This window comes from Boleophthalmus pectinirostris, unplaced genomic scaffold, assembly GCF_026225935.1.
Source record: "Boleophthalmus pectinirostris isolate CB_2022bp ecotype Guang Dong unplaced genomic scaffold, ASM2622593v1 HiC_scaffold_10, whole genome shotgun sequence".
Classification (NCBI taxonomy): Eukaryota; Metazoa; Chordata; class Actinopteri; order Gobiiformes; family Gobiidae; genus Boleophthalmus; species Boleophthalmus pectinirostris.
The window spans coordinates 23120062-23138278 of NW_026570971.1; the positions used below are offsets into that span (position 1 = coordinate 23120062).

At 37.5% G+C, this 18217-nt stretch overlaps 1 protein-coding gene across 4 annotated transcripts in view; it reads left to right on the forward strand.

Moving 5' to 3' along the window:
• Positions 1-6854: 6854 nt before the first annotated feature.
• The window catches only part of numb (NUMB endocytic adaptor protein), a 29627-nt gene continuing 18264 nt past the window's right edge, over positions 6855-18217 (forward strand). For all 4 annotated transcript variants that reach the window (XM_055156298.1, XM_055156312.1, XM_055156303.1 and 1 more), the window contains exons 1-2: positions 6855-6988; positions 15170-15244. In XM_055156298.1, the coding sequence (XP_055012273.1) occupies positions 6863-6988; positions 15170-15244 (201 nt within the window). In that variant the 5' untranslated portion in view covers positions 6855-6862. The remainder of the gene's footprint in view (positions 6989-15169; positions 15245-18217) is intronic.

Genomic DNA, 18217 nt, shown 5'->3' on the forward strand with positions numbered 1-18217 from the left:
AGACTTGTGATGTGAGGAGGAGCCTGTGTGAGCGGTGAGTGTTGGAAATACATCGACTTTGAAGCTAGTTTAGGTTTTGTTAGCGGTTAGCTGCTGTAGCTCCCGCACATAAACAGGCTGTTTTCTATTGGTCTGTTGTAAAATGACTAAATTGGCCGTATATTTGTTACTGGACCTGCATTGATATGTTAATGAGCTGTGAATAGACGTGTGAATGATCCACATTTATGCTTATAATTAACTACCGCGGTGCGCAGCATTTATGGCTAAAGGCTAATAGCGATAGTTTACTAGCTAGGAGTTATGGGTCGGTCGCGATCGAAGCGGCTCTTAGTGCCGACTCTTTGAAGCGAACAACAGGAGCCTGCTTCTTATTGGGAGCCATTGTTACGTCCCCTTTGCTAGGGGAGAAAGGGAAGTAACAAGAAAACCAGGATGTTAAAGTTTTAACTAAAAATTGTGCATTTATTATTTACAGTGTAAGGGAAGACAAACAAAAAAACAGGCAATTAAGGTGAAAAATAAATAGGAGTTAAACAAAATAATCTAATAAACTAAAGAGCCCTAACTAGATACAAGGTACCAAATCTACTCAAGATGTACTGCGAACAAAAACAAAGGTGTCTCACGAACTAAACGAGGCAATAGCCGGCAATATAACACAAAGAGACAACCCAACATCAAACAAAAGTGGCGAGCTGGCCGCAGTGATCCAGCCGCCTCGAGCAGGCGGAAGATGGTCCCTTTTCAATCCCCCGCTATCACAGGTGTCATCCGCGGATTGGTGGAAGCGCAGGGATGAATGGCCAATCGCTGACGCGCTGCGACGCCAGCCTCCGTCCCACGTCGGGTACTCCCGCGCATCCGGGTCCAGGGCTCGCGGACCGGGAGCATCATGCGCAGACAAAAGCAATTAAAGAAGAACGGGAGTACTTTAAACAAATATCACAGGGCCGGGGCCCGTAACAGCCATGTTTTCTCTTTTTCTCACTTTTTCTCTTCATGCTGCATGTAGACCCGTAGTTTGACAGCAGCAGCGGCTGAAAACGAAACTTTCAGAAATCTGCGTGTGCATAGGATAAAAAAGTGCATATTTGGCTGTAGTTCAGCATAAAATGAATAAACCAGGACTAATCTTGGGCTCGAGTGCAGGAGAGAGATAGAAACCGAGTCCCGACACTCAGTCCTGGTTCAGTTCTGGTTTAGTCCTGCTTGCAACAAAACAATCTCAAGAGTTGCTTGGGAGCCGAAAGAGCCAGCTGCTTTAGTGAGCCGAGCCAAAAGAGCCGGTTCTCCAAAAAAAAACAAAAAAAAAACTGGAATACCCATCACTAGTAGCTAGAATGTGATGCAAAAATGCCATTAGGCCAATCTACTGTATGTAAATATGATGTAAAGAGTCAAAATAACAATAAATGTTGCCTAAATAAGCCCAATTTAGAATCCACGAGAGCCAAACCTAAGTTTTTTAATCAATTCAAGATTTACAGTGAATTTTTACATCACTAAATATATCTGTGATTATATCGGCTATCGGCAGCTTCAACTCCCATTATATCGGTTTCATATCGGCCACAACAAAATCCATATCGGTCGGGCTCTAATGCGTACTATATATTAGGGCTGGGTGATATGGATCAAAAAATATATCTCTCTCTCTCTCTCTCTCTCTCTCTCTCTCTATATATATATATATATATATATATATATATATGTGTGTGTGTATATATATATGTATATATATATATATATATATATATATATGTGTGTATATATGTGTGTATATGTCTCTTTAAGTATCAGTACCCTTGAATCAGCACTGCAGTTTCTCTATGCTCTAATGATGTGCCCTGCAAGACATATAATTAATTTCATTTTAAACCTATTCTATAAACACAAACTAAAAATCCTATGCATGAAATTGCACAAATTGTTTATGTGTTCCAACATTTTTTGAGAGTTGAGTGAGAGGTTTTTGTAAAATAAAAAATGCATATGCGCTATTATGAACTCTATAATCAATTCAATGTGATCTAAATATTTTGCCTCTCTAGGATACACAATTGCTTCCATATTCCTTTGTCTGGAAGTTAGTTAAAAAAATGATTGAATCCAAATTGGGTGAAGTTTTTGCCAGACATTTCAATTCAAAGTACACAGGTCTTTCTTTTCCCATAATAGCCTGAAGGCTTCGTCTAGTACAAAATGCCAGAGCATATTAAAAGCTTCCAGTAGTTAAATTTAGGAAAGAGGATTTTATTAGGGATACAGAAACATTTCCTGTTAGCTGGAATACTGCAAGGCAAAGGAATGCTACCTATTTCTTCTCAAGCTTTTGAAATATTTGGGGTAAACTGATAAACACTACACTGTGGTTTGTTTCTCTGTAACATTCTGTAGGTCTGTAATCTTTAATAGAGATGCAAATGTTTGTGTATAGTGACATCATGGTCTTAAATTTTCCTGTATAGGTTTATACTGAAACTACAGTGGCACATGTCATCCATATTTTGATTGAATAATTTTATTGAAAACAATTTTTGGAGTATAAATGCCACTTGTTATTGCCTTACTGATCTGTATCTTTACCACAATACTACATGTATAAAATATAATTTGTTTTTTCACTTTTTTCATCTTATGTTGAGACTTATGGGGCAAAAATTTGACAATGGGATCCCACCTATATAGCCCCGCTATTAATGGGGAAACACTGGTCCTTTACTGGGTGTCATGAGATCACAGCATTCTATATGCCATTGCCAATATTAATCAATACAGATGAGGTGCAACTAAAATTAATATTGTAAAAATATTAAATTATGTTGTAATACAGGGAGTACTTGGGTTTAGCCAGTAATTGAAAATATCAGGTTCAACATTGGTGATTTTACCTTTGGATATTTCATGGTAAAGTACAGTATATTCAGTAGTGAAATCTGTCTCTTGCCCCTCATCTGAAAGTATGACATCACATTCTAGCAATCTGAAAACCACCAATTGTAAATGATAAAGTTCATAATTTATAGATTTACCTCTTTAAAAAAATGTAATTATTAAATGGGGAAAATACATAACCACACAAACACAAAACTAAAACAACTGAAGGAAAGTGGCATAAAGACTTCCCTTTATTTAATGTGACTAACCCAATTGACTTGTGAAATGGTTGTAATAGCAGCTTGGATGTTCACTTATATTGCTTTCAGTTCCTGGTTTGGTTCCTGGTTCCGTCCTGGCTCCTCTCCTCTCACTGACAGCAAAAGTCTGATGTATGTGAGCGCATTGGACAGGGATCAGGCTCTCATTGTGTTGTGTCCACTGCAGCCGCTGCCTGACTCGTACAGATAACAGGCTCACCTCACATACTCCGACCATTAAAGCTCACGAGACTATGGTTAACTATGTAAACAGAGCTGTGTGAGTGTGCTTACAGACAAGAACAAATATAGCGTGATTGGACTTTGTCAGAATAGTTTGAGGAGGAATTAAAATGGCTGTTTAATGATTGTGACATTTAATAGAATATGATGAGCTTTTCTAAATAACCTTTGTCCTGTTCTTGATTGTCTGATTGGTAGAAAATTAATTTTGAATTTTGTGTCTAGATTTATACATATCTTAATCGTATTTCTGCTGAAAACTTCTTGGACCAATGAGGTATTTGTACAATTATGAAGTAGGTGTGGGCATATTGTTCATAATAAAAATGCTGCAAAAAGAGCTAATTAATAATTGACATATATGCTATATATACTTATGTTAGTCTTTTTAATAGTAATTTCACATTTGTCTGAATCTCAACAAATAAATAAAGAAGGCTTTAAAATATTCTGTTGAGTTGATAAAATATCTTCATCGGAATACTCAAAAGAAAAAAAAGTCAATATTGTCCGCCTCCACCCCATTACAAAAATCAATCGGCTTATTTTGTAAACTCAGATGCTGTCTTTCTCTATTTCTCTATTTGACCAAAGAGAGGATAATTCTCCTGGATTAACAACCCCTAATCCCAGAAATCTTCATTTGATCAAAAGTGACTTTGTACAACTTGTTAGTACAGTCTCATCATTAGTGATTAAAATATAAGTCAGACTTGAATGCCACAATCTCTCATCCCTGACATGTCTGGACTGTACTGGCGTGGCAGGACCCAGGTTTTCAGTGATGGATGCACCGCTCACTTTGAGTTTGGATCAGCAACTTTTAATTGGCGCTTGGCTTTTTAGTGCCTCTTAATCTCCTGCCAAAACCCAAAAGACTACTTGAAGAGTTTTTAGTCAAATTCTTTATACTGCTAGGGCACATTGTCAAATCTGTACTTTCACTTTTAGTTAAGCATCAGTGGTTCCTGTCCATATGTTATAATACATACTCAAATACTATTAGTAGATCTTTATTCACATTGGCACACACCTGGTTCTAGCATGATGGGTGGGCAGACACAAAATGAATGAACTGGGTAACAGGTTGGTTTGGGCGGGCAAGAATTTCCTGTGTCTATAGCTAGAGCTGGCCTTGCATTGGCTTATGTGAGATATTTTAACACTGTAGCTGGCCAGTTGCATGTGGATAAAGATGGATGGCATTTGGGCTTCTGAATGTCTCCTAATAAATATTTATGGGATGGTGATTATGCTTTAACTGTCTGCCACCCCCTCTTTACACTATGGAGCAAAATGGTGTTGACTTGTAAATAACTGGAAGTGATTTGAACAAGCAATGGCAATAGGATACATTTCACACGGTGCCCTATTTTAAGGTAATACTATTTATGTATTTTTTTTAATTAAAGGTGCTATGTAATGCCATGTTTAACCCATATTGTTGTAACCTCCACAAAAGCATAAAATTCCTTTGCTTAAATGCATGGTTTTATAGTAGCAACAGTTTATGAACATTGGAAACTACATATCCCACGATTCATTTCAGTGCAGACAACATGAAGATATGTTTTTTACTTGAATTCTTGGGATTATGATGGAAATAATTTCACACCAAAATCTTGTCAAGGTATTTTAAAAGCAAAAAAGTGTCTCCTCTACAATTATATTAGCCTTTTCAGAATATCGCAATAAATATTGTATCATGAGATGCATATTGTGATAATATCGTTCCAAGAGATTTGGATATCGTTACATCCCTAGTCTGTCTATATCTCCAAAGCTCAAAATGCTTTGTTCAACCTTCTGATGTCATGAAGCAGTAATTTTCAAGTTAACAGCCACCTTTTACCTTTTGTTTAGTAGAGATTGTTAATTCAAGGTCTGAAATTATCTAAGTGATTCTAGTGAAGGTAAGTGTAAGGTGTTTAAAAACACTGTGTATTGCCACATGACATCACAAGACGGAAGTGAGTGTTTTCTGTTTGAGAGAAAAACTCATCTTAAATATGCAGAGTTTGAGCGTTAAACATGTGTGATTGGAATGAAACAAAACACAGCTCCGGGTATGTTTGACAGAGGAAACACAGATCAGAAAATAGCATAACATTGGCCCTTTAATTTGTGAAAATCGTAGAATTCCTCAATAACCAACCCATGCTTGTTTTGTTAACCTTATTGGCCATATCTGTGTATTGTAGCTGTTTGGAGCTACTGTACACTATTTTTGTGTTATTATTTTACATTTAACCAGCCTTTTGTTCATCAGTTTCTAAAGTAGTAGTATTAATTACAATGCCAAAACAGCAGACCAGGTCTTTATTGAATTTCAGTGGCTTCTTGTGAGTTTGTAGAAGTCTTTTGTCTCCTACAGCCTCCAACTATTCTAAAGCATTTTTTTTATGAATTGCCCTATAGCAGAGAACATTTGCTGTAACATATTAATTATTTTCAATTTACCCTCTTAAGCAATAATCTTCATTCTGGGATTATTATTCTGATAGAAGTTCCCCTGAAGCACTGGTCCCTGGTTGCTTTGCTGGTGCTGATGTGGTGACAAACATCTGTTCACATCTGGCTCTGAATCCTCCTCCTTCAGGCCTAAACAGACGAAAGCTGTGGGAACGGTTTGATGCAAAAGAATGAGCATCCTTAATTTCTTTGATTTTACTTCCATTTAAACTGCCGTCTACAAAACTCAGTTGTATATGACCAATAAGAGTTAAATGGGTCTCGTAATTTGTCTACTCTATTGCATTCTCAACACTACTTTGTAACAATAAAGAATAAAGATGGAAGCAAAATGGTTGAAGCAAAATGAAGTAATTTCAATTCAGTCTGTTCTCTAAAAAGTAAACTTACATGTTAAGTGCTTTTATATTATCTATTTTTGTCCTTTTAACTCAACCCAGAGGTGCCCAGACTTTTGTCACAGAGGGTGGCATATTGAAACTGAACCCTTCATAAAGTTTGATTTCATAACAGTTATAATAATGTATCATTTAAAGTTATAGTTCTCACAATAACCTTAACTATAAAATTTGACCTTGTGACATTAGGATTACACTCAGAATGCAGTTTTTATTACTGTAATGCCTTGGCTTTATAACAGAAAAACAGCTGTCTAAGTTTGGGGTGAGGATGCATTTTTTTATGTATTTTTATTTTAACATCTGTAATCATTTTAATGAGAAAGCCTTACATTCACTTTCATATATAAATTGTGGTTAGCAGTTAGCATTTTGCAACCCTATCCTCACCGGCCTTGTCTTATATCAAAGTCAGGAAATATGTCCTCACCCCTGTGTTGTCAGACTCTGCAGCAGCTTTGTGAAATTTCCCTGCGGCTCAACATTAGCATTTAGTTGATGTTGCTTATAATCCCCCCAGCCTTTACTTAACCTTTGCTGGTGCTAATAGCAAGCAGTTGATTAATAAATGTCTCTTTTTCTTTTGTTCTGTTCTCAGGGGGCTCAGCCATGAACAAGCTACGGCAGAGTTTCCGCCGGAAGAAAGATGTGTACGTTCCCGAATCGAGCCGACCGCACCAATGGCAGACGGATGAGGAGGCGGTCCGCAGTGGAAAGTGCAGTTTCGCCGTCAAGGTGACTCCCCTCTTTTCAGTCCATCCCCACAGACACAGACTACAATACACACTTAGAACTGCACACAGAAAGTTACAGCATCCCCAAGGACAGTCCATGTGATTAATCATAGGCGTTCCAGCAGTGAGCACAGCTTTCATCAGGGGTGCAAGCTAATTTGTGAGAGGCGTGTGCACTGTGTTTTCTGCCCTCTGAGACTGTGAGAGTATTGATAGAAATTAATGCAGTGTATAAAAATGAAGTATTTTTCTATAGTGACACAAAAGTTACTTTACTTCATAATCTGTGATAAACAGTAGCTAAAACTAGACCTCCCCTGATAATTACTATATCAACTTATCATTCAATATTTGAAAGCTAGAAAAATATATTTTGGGGCTCAATATTTATAGTGTATACAATTTCTTTGCAAAAATGGTGAGATTTGCGCTATTTATACAAATAAATTTGAACTGTAGAAAGTAGAGTCAGTCACTTCTCTGGCTAATTATTGACTCATTCTGTTATTTATCTGTTGCAGACCATGCCTTTATAATACATGCATTATACTGTATATTTTAAAAATGGTTTACAGGGATTATATTGCCTTATTATTATTGAGTCAGTACCATAAAGTAGTTTGACAGCATAAGTTTTGGAGCAATAGATTGTGTTTCAAAACGTGTTATCGTGACAGGCCTAGCTAAAATGTTTTTGTCAGTGTTGTCTCACCTTTTCCATTTCTTTTATAAAAAAAATAGATCTAATTGACAAATGTATTGATTAAAAATAAAAGATTTTCAAATGTCATGCTGCTTCTATATTATATTTTCTAGTGTATCAGCTATTGGCCTTAAATCTCCAGCAGTTTGATATTTTGTTGTGGTCAATCTGCTGAATTAAAATCTGCACAAAGTTTTATTTTAACACTTTAATACTAGAACACTGCTTAAAATGTGTCTCTTATGGGTTTGTGGCAAAAATAAGGCTGTGGGTAAATTTAATTTGCATAATTTGAAGAAAATAATAAAAAAATCAGACCAAAATATATATCAGTAGAGGTTATCAGCCATTACTTGCTCTGGATTGTAAACAAGCAGTATCGGCATGTGTTATGAAAAAGCCTAAACCGTCAATGTCTGCTTTACTTTTCACTTGTCTCCATGCACCGGGATCCATGTGTTTCAAGGTATTATTAAAAAAATTTACATTTAATTGATTTGTTTAATGCCATACTGAGGGACATCCAAGCAAAGCAATCACCTGTCTATGAAATGCAGTGTGTGAGTAAGCTACAACAAACTACTACATTTCCATATTTCACCATTCACAAAAACTCATATTTACACGGGACCACTGCTGTAGTGTATTTATTTATAGTGGCTTACTGCAGAGCTCAGAGACGCAGCTCATAAGACTGGGAGCATCCAAAGGCAAAGTGCTGTAATTCGCAGGAACGGCCGACCTGCTGTGTGAGTAATGGACTGGGTGCTTCACACTATTTAGTCAACAAAAACCTCTCTCTTTGCAAACACTGGCTCCACGGTACACTTCCTACGAGCACTCCAGTGTCACCTCGGCAACACAAGTCAAAACTGCACAGATGAACTGAAATTGTTGCCAGATAGTCGCCCTGCGTGTTCGAGCATTCACCTAAAAAGAGAAGAATGAACTGAAATTGTCTTGACAATGCTAAAGAAGAACTGATTCTGAACTTTGATATTTCTGCTCTCGGATAATGAATTCATTTGTAAGGTCCATGTGACTTGATGCGTAGGTTTCGTGTTAAAGGTGCATTGTGTAACTTCTCTGTGCCAGTGAAATGCTTTTCTTCATAGAGATGTTATTGCTTTGTCTGGAACGTTTTCACAGTACGGTTTGGATCAGTTCAGATCTGTGGAGAAGCAACTCCACTGTCACAAAGCTTGTTTTTCTAGGTATTTGTGAGCTATAAAACCCCCTGTAATTGAATAAATGTAAGGTAGAGCTGTTTCATGTCATACTGTGGGACATTCTATGCAGAGCAATGACACATCGATAGAAACAAGCAGGTGATGGACCAAAAAGTTACACAGTGCACCTTGTAAGATTACTGTCTTTTCAAACTACACAGTACTATATGCATCTTTTTTGCTTTTTATGTTCCATCACCCATTCTTTCATTAAGGCTAGCAAAAACTATTCTTGGTAAACTAAACAATATCTCAATAGGTGGACTGCTGTTGTAATTGTCTGATATTTATATGATAATTATTAAATACTTTTATTTTATTACTTTTACTTACACTCTATGTAGCTTGTATCGGACATCTGCCTCCAATGATATCTTTGATTTGCTACCCTATTGATACTTGCAGTGGCAACACCCTGGGGGTGTTCTATGATGTATTTCTATCGGCAGAATGTTTGAGTGACTATCTGAAAAAGTCTTGACTTGGCTAGCTAACTTGTGACTATAATTTTATGTGTTAGAGACAAAAGCACAAATTATCTCACCTTTAGTTCATAAGTCTAACTTGAGTAACTGAGCTTCTGACAGAGTAGTGCCTTCAGTTAGCTTCACAGCCCCAGTGAATGAGTGAATGTTGATGGCATCAGCTGCAAAAGCATCAATTGTGGATCTAGTGTCTGCTTCAGTCATACAGTTTTCCTACACGCTTCAGCTTCCTACTTTGTGCTGGTGCAACCAAACCTGCTGCTCTCTCTCGCTCTCTCGCTCTCTCACTCTCTCACTCTCTCGCTCTCTCACGCTCTCTCACTCTCCCTCACGCACTCTTTCTCGCTCTCTCGGTTTCTCTCTCCATCTCTCACGCTCTCTCTCGTTCTCTCTCGCTCTCTCTCCCTCCTTCTCTCCTTCTCGCGCTCTCTCCCTCCCTCTCTTCCTCCCTCTCGCTCTCCCTCCCTCTCTCCCTCCTTCTCTCTTTCTCTCTCTCTCCCTCTCTCTCTCCTGGCTTGCTGGCTGCCTGACAGCGCTTGCTGCTGGTGCTGTGGCTTGTTGCGGCTGGAGCTAAATGATGGGAGGAGAGGCAAGGAGCACAGTCAAAAAACGTGTGGGAAAAGAAGCAGGCATTCGGGGCCATGCTTTTCACACAGAGTCAATGGAGCTCTGAGTGGCGTTGCTTGGAGCTGTCCACTTCCACAAACTGGGCTTTTGTTTGGGCTTGTTAAGTAACATTAGTGTTCATTTGCATGCACTCGTCATCTGATCACGGAACAAATACAAGCTGTAAAGTGAGATAATTGATATAAGATGTTCAGTTTGAATATATTTAAGCACATGAGTATGAAATGCAAGATGGACAGATAAAGCTGCTACTCCTCCATGTCGAGAGGAGTCAGCTGAGATGGCCTGGGCATCTGTTCCTGATGCCTCCTGCGCGCCTCCCTCGGGAGGTGTTCTGGGCATGTCCCATCGGTAGGAGGCACCAGGGAAGACCCAGGATACGCTGGAGGGACTATGTCTCTCGGCTGGCCTGGGAACACCTCGGCGTCCCCCCGGAGGAGCTGGAGGAAGTGTTTGGGGGTGAAGGAAGTCTGGGAGTCCCTGCTTAGACTGCTGAACCATGACCCAGCCCTGAATAAGCACAATGAAATGGATTAAAGGACAATAGTTCACACATTACTGTATATTATAACAACAAAGAGCAAAAATGTTAATAATAAACTGAAAATAAATAAAATGAGGGTAATTATGTAAATGTAATGTGTACAAGTAAAAATAAAATATATACAAATATATCAAATTAAGGCCTTAAAAAGTCTTAAATTATGTTGTCTTATTTTTTTCACAAAGGTCTTAAATTTCATTAGCCTATTTTTAGCAATGTTAAATGGAGGGAGAGGAAAAAAAAACAACAATGTGAAATCACGTAACGTGAATGAACGTCTAATTTGGAGTATGCACAAACAATACTTTGGTTTCTGGCGCCGGCGGCAATGTGTAAACAATTAGTACAGTGGAGGAAGACGTTGGATGGATCATGGAGAAGTGTAGGTTTTATCCACAGTGGCTCTTAGATTCTAGATGTAGTAGTTGGTTGGTTTTTATTAGAATTGGATCGGTGTTTTTCGCCCGCATAATGGGTATGATATTAGTCTTAATTTTTATTTAAGTGGCCTTTAAAAATGTCTTTAAAAGTCTTAAATTTGGAGTAGTCAAACCTGGGGATACCCTGTACATCTCTCAGATGTATACAAGAGGTCAATCTAGCTGCTTGTAATTCATGAAGATGTTATTTGCCAGGAATGTTCCACTCTATTACATTAAACTGATTGCCATAGAGAAAAGCAGATGGAACTACCAGGGCAACTTACTATTGAAATCTTTGAAAACTTGCTCCTGGCAAACCAATAATGTAACCATGGACAGTACAGTGTACCCTTCAGAAAGGAGCAAATGTTTTTGATAATTTGACATACCACATAAAAGTTACTTGAAAACTACTATGCATCCTGAAAACAATATTTTGGCCTGTTAAACTGGTTCTGTGCTTTGCTAATTGGTATTCAAGATGACTCATTCCAAAAAAATATATAATGGAAGGAAAAAGCTTGTGTTTTACATATATGTTGCATAATTTACAGACTGTGCAATCTTCATACGTAGTTTACTTTGTTTGATTCAATTAAAGCTCACTTTGCATACGACCCTAACTGAGGTGAGGAAATCAGAGGATGTGTAGCTCCTCAATTTGTAATGCACCAAAGCTTTAGTGACTGTTTTTGTTGTGAGTAGATTTACATACTCATTCATATGAAAATCGATTTGCGCTAATGCATGGTTTGCTGCAGATTGATTCCACACACTTGCTACTCGAAGAGGATCTTGAATATGTAGCTGTGTTCATTTTTCCCAGACATATTTCTCTGCGATGCTATGAATTAATTCCTCAAATCCCTCAGGATTACACCCAGTCTGCCGTCGTGAAGCCAGCTCCTATGAATGGGTAATGACATGATTTTGAAAATGTGCTTACTAAAAATGCTATCATTAACTCACATAAGCAATGAGATATTACCTATAGGATATTACTTTGCCTGGAATGTTCTGGAATAAAGCATTAAATTTATCCTTCTCTGTGGAGACAAGTAGTTGACAGCGGGTCTTTACACTTGTATATGAATGTACATGGTGGAAGCCCTCCACCAGAAAAGTTATTTGAAGTTACTTTAATTTAACCAATACTTCCCTCACAAATAAAATGACCAAAAGAAATCTTACATATTTCTCGCATTTGTTTCGGAATTTGGAGCACTTTTTTAGGTTCAATATTACAACTTATTAAAAGTAATAATTCTCATATATTATACTTGCCCTAAGCCTGTACTTTAGTCACAGCCTTGAAAACTCCTGCCACCTCATTATGATTTTCCCTGGTCACTTGTGCTTGCGTAAATCCCTTGTATTTCTATGCACGTCTCTGTAGTCTGTTACACGCTTGCAGCTCTGGTTCACGACTTTGGTGCTGTGACTCATCTGTGACATCACACTCTGAGAATAGCAGGGGCCCGAGGGTGGGGGGCGAGGGTGGGGTTATCTATGGCGGCTCCTGTGTTGTATCTGTAGGAAAAGGGTAAGGACTTCCTCCCCACACTGTTCATACAATGGTCCCGGGACAGTCGGGGTCGTAGAAACACAGGCTAAAGGAGGAGGGAGGCTTTCCTCAAACTCACTTGTAAGTAGTCAGGTCATATTGGACTGGTTGTTTAGGCATAACAGAGATGGGTGGCGTAGCTAAGTTATAATTTGTCATATTTTTTTTCCTGACCCGCCAGTGCTCTCTACATTCTGTTCAAATGCAGAAGGGACTGGACTTGGACAAGAGGGTGAAAATCCTCCATCCAAACTTGAGATTGTCCAATCATAGCTGCTAATTTGTAGCATATCTTCTCATATAATTCAGAACAATATATATATATAACTTCTGAAATAAGTAATTGTTTGTTTCTGCAAAAATCCATGCTCATTCTTAGTCCTTTTTTTCTCCTTATTTGTAAATTGCCATTTGTTTTTATGAGTGTAAGGGGGCCCAAAAAAAATAAAAATAAAAAGTATTGAGGCATTGTGTTGGCATTTGTGCTTTTAATGATGACAAAATTTAAAATAAGCCTTGACAGTCAGAATTTTTTTTCAAGAGTAACCAAAACTGTTACTTCAACTACAAATAAGTAAGATGTGAAAAAGTGTCATTTCTTTGTCATGAATATTTTGAACATTTGAAAATTTTCCTTACGAGGTGTTGATTGGACTTCCATCTGCACTCACATCCACAACTCCTGAAATCTGTTCTAACATTGGTTCTTATTTGATCATTTTTGCTGTGATAATTAGGGATGCACCGATCCAGTTTTTTCCAGTTCAGATTTTGATACTGTAGCCACCTGATATTAACCGATACAGCATTTGTATGAAAAGTTCAAACATTAAAAGTTATCCCCAGTGATAATATTTTTCATTGTTTATCATTGTACCTCAAAGTTATCATGGGAATTCTGCTTAGTCACAATCATCTGGTACAAATTATATCCATACCAAAACACAATTCAATTCCTCATGGTCGTGTTGTCGGCTGGATTGTAAATTATGGTGCAATTTTCAATAAAGGGGAAGCGTCATCTGTAAAATCCCTGTTTGTTTAGAGCCACCACCTGCTTCACCTGAACATGTCTAATGAGGCTCTCTGCTCTCAGCTGGATCCAACACCGGTTTAATACATCAAACACAGCACTGGGCTAACAAATGCTTTTCCTCCTGCATTTAGCTATTTGTTACACAGGAAATACAGCCGCGTAGAAAACAATGCAATTTCTATAAAGGAAATCTGAAGGGTAAATGTTTTTGACAGTGTTTCTTAGGGTTTGATAGATTGGTATTCCTACTTTTCCATAGGAGGTTTTGGTTGGCTCTTGACTGTCTCTCTGTTGTGTCCTTTGTGTCCTGCAATTATTGTGGAGTTATTCATATAAGTAATATTTTAATTTCCTGCTATGAACCTGGTGTTCTGTGTCCTTTTATAATGTTTGACTTCATAAATGATTTGTTTGTAAAAGTCAGTTGTATTTTGGCTTTAAGTTTGAGCTCTGCAACAGTTGGTGTTGTGGAAATATTGCATATATATATATATATATATATATATATATATATATATATATATATATATGCACTTTTCTGCACTTTTCGGGGGGAAAAAAAAAAAAAAAAGTCCAGAAAAGTGCAGTACTGGGAACAGCAAAGATACTGCGCAGAACTCTCAAGTTCCCAGGCCTCTGGTAGAGGACCCGAGCTGAATGAGGGTGAGAGAGACCTACCACCGTGGAAGGTGAGAAACACATTTATATATATATATATATATATGTATATATATATATGTATATATATATATATATATATATATATATATATATATATACTATATATATATATGCTATATATATATATATGCTATATATATATATGCTATATATATATATATGCTATATATATATATATATATATATATATATATATATATATATATATAGCTATATATATATATATATATATATATATATATATATATATATATATATATATATATATATATATATATGCTATATATATATATATATATATATATATATGCTATATATATATATATATATATATATATATATATATATATATATATATATATATATATGCTATATATATATATATATATATAATCTTAATGATGAATAATAATCCATTTATGAAGCCTGGTGTGAGTTTATGGAATACAGGAAAAGGGTTTATTATTTGTTACAGCAGACAGGACAGGGCCTAGGCCTGCCCTGGCCAGAGACCAACAGCCTCTCCCCAGTCCCTTCTCAGAGTATGCTCTGGGTGTCTTCCCCAAGTCTACAAAAATAATAGCATTATACTAGTTTATTATGTACGGACCTCTGGTTTTGTCATATCTAACAGTTTCAGCTGCCTTTTGTTTCTCAACACTTTGTCCTAACCACTGTCACTTACAAGTTGTATACGTTCTTGTTTCTTTAAATTAATATGTTGGTCAATACCCCACAGTCTACTTCCAAATGAACCTCTAAATGCTAATTGGTTTATTTATGTTCTTCTTAATCTTTTTTCGACGTGTTAATGTCTTCAGAGGAAAGATGGCCAGCGGACACTATTAGCCTCACATTACTGACACCTTATCTGATGTTTGTGCCTTGCAGTACCTGGGACATGTGGAGGTGGAGGAGTCCAGAGGCATGCACATCTGTGAAGACGCAGTGAAGCGCCTCAAAACGGTAGGTCCCACTAGAAACCCCCTCCCCCCTCCTCCGTCTGTAGCAGGAACTCCCGTTGTCTCAGTATTTTCTGTTTTTCTTTTACACTAACATCAAAAGTCTAACATCTATCACATCAGGTTGTAGCGTTTTGTTCTTTGTAGTGATTTTCTCTCTCTATTCACGTCTCTTCTCTATCTGATGGATTTTGCTATCGTAGCTAGGACAGTGGGCGATGGAGCCCTGGAAAAGTGATTGGGAAAGCCTTATTGCTATTGACTCCACCTCAAAGGCATTCATTTTATTCAGTTACATTCTTTCTGATCCTCCTTTGGATGTCAGATTGCAGTCCTACCCACAGCTTGAAAGACACTTCAAAGCCATGTTTGAAGAGTAAAGGGTCATGTTATTTTTATATAGACATTGACTGTATAGCCAGGAGAACCACTACAATCAGTTTAGAAGGGCTTTAGGTTCTGCAGTATTTTATTAGATGTGACACCCTAAAAGCTCGGTCCAGGGGCGGGACTAAGATTGTATTGCAACCATGGCAACCCACACAACTGTGTTTCCATATTCGCTTGTGCTGCCAAGGCTAAACAAGACAAAGCAAATTTAGACCTAAAATTCTACCAAAAACACATCCAGTATTTCTTTTATCCGTTGATGGATCTGGGGCGTTTTTCCCCATACAGTTATGCCAAACCATAATTACTTTTTGTTGATTGTAATTATGCTCACAAATAATGATTTTATTGATATATATTTTCAAAATCAGGTTTAAGTTACGGTTAGGATCAGGGTTAGGTTTAAGAACAGTTAAGTTTAGAGTTTGGAAATAGGTCTATTAATAGGCCTTGGCAAAACTGAGCTGTATTTATAGACAATTTTTTATAGAAAATTATACATAAAGATAGTTAACTGTATTTAACTGATCATAAATATACTGTCAACATCACTGAGACATAACATTTGCTGTAATCAATCTGAATTTATGAAATTAACAGCACACAGCAGTTGGTTGGTTTTGATTGACATGGAACACTAAGCCCCGTCCCCGCTCTGGAGTGAGCCTTGACACATTTATTCATCATTGTCTTTTGTTTATTTTGACAATTTTTCTGATAAATTCTTGATCCCCACAATAAGGTTAGAACTAAACTAGATCTTGGTATACTTCACCTAAAACAATTTGCCTTTCAAAATAATGTTAGCAGTTTTACATACTGTAGCTACTACTACTACTGCTACTACTACTGCTGCTACTACTACTTGTCTAACAAGGTTCATTTGGTCTTCCAGTAATGTATTTTGTTGGATTATTTTTTTCAAACTTTAAATGTTGTTGATGCTGCTATTACTGCTGCTACTACTTCTACTACTACTACTACTACTACTACTACTACAACTACTACAACTACTACAACTACTACAACTACTACTACTACTACAACTACTACTACTACTACTACTACTACTACTGCCACAGGCTATTATTACTACTACTACTACTGCCGCTACTATTACTACAACCACAACCACCACTTCTACTACCACCAAAACTACTACCACTAGCACTCTAAGCCAGTTGCTATACAGCCAATCTTTACTTTGTTGAGCCTCATGAAATGTTTTAATGATGCTCATTACCTCAAGACACTACATGGCAACACTGGTTCGTTCCACTTTCATGATACTGTCTATGGCCTGCACCATGGACTTCCTCAGACCACCTCTTGGAGGCGGGGCATTGTTATACACTTTTCTTCCTTCCTTTGCCACTCCTTGTAACACCCTTTGCCGGAGAAGACAGGCCGACATGTACTTCCTGCTGCTGTCGGTTCCTGAAGAGTTACGCAAAGAAACAAATTCCAGGTTCAAGGGGGAAGTTTGTTTGGGAGGGAGATGAGTTTTCCATTCAGAGAGCCGTGAACCAGGGCTCCACCCAGGCCAAGCTCCTCTCAGTCTGACTCAACAATAGGATAGTGCTTTAAGCAGTTTAGACAATTTCACAGATGTTCTTAGTTTTGGGTTTGGTCACTTTCAGCCTTGATATAACCCTTAAGATTGGTGCAGAGTCGACAAGACAAAGCTTTAGTGTCGTTTTTGTTTAGTTTCTGTATTCATTTGAAATTTCTTGCTCTGTTTGCATTAAAGCACAAAGCACATTAAACAAAGAGTACGTATAAATACTGGGAATATTGAGAACGCTTTTAAAAGAAATGTTTTTCCTGAATAAAATGTGGATATCTATAGAGCTCATAAAGCAGATGTGCAATTAATTAGGGAATGATTTTTCACTTGTCACTATGATACAATTTCAGGTAGTGGGTCGATATAACTAATTTCTTTAACTTATTAAAGTGCTAACTCTGCACGGAGGAGCTTTAAAACTCCTAGAATGTTAAATTGATTCTTTAAACCATGTTACTATGCTGTTACCTCATCAAAACGATACCTGGGTTTGTTTCATTCACATGTTTGAGTTACCCTTTATTATTAGTCTGTCTACATCTTCAAAGCTCAAAATGCTCTGTTCCACCTTGTGATGTCATGTAGCTGTATTTTTCAAGTTAACTGCTACCTTTTGTTTCATAGAGTTTGACTTTTCCAAGGTTAAATCATCCAAATGATTCTAAAGAAGGTGTATGCAAAACTGCGTAATATAGACTCTTTAATGCTATGCTATGTATTTAGAAAACAGCTAGGTTAGATTATCCCGCTTTAGGGTTATTTTGTCAGTAGCATAGGCAGTGATCGGAATTGTTGTTGCCTTTATTTCCTGCCTGCTACGTGCATCACAGTACCGGACACGCGCGTGTCTGCTGTTGTAGTTTTTTTGGGCATAACGTCAGTGCTCCTGGGAACACATCCAATTTCAGGTTACAAAAGACTTTGAGCCAATGACACATCAGGGTGACTCAGACCTGATTGAGAATCCACTCCAACCTGCCTCCTCCACAGTGTTATCAATACCTCCTCACCCTGGTTCAT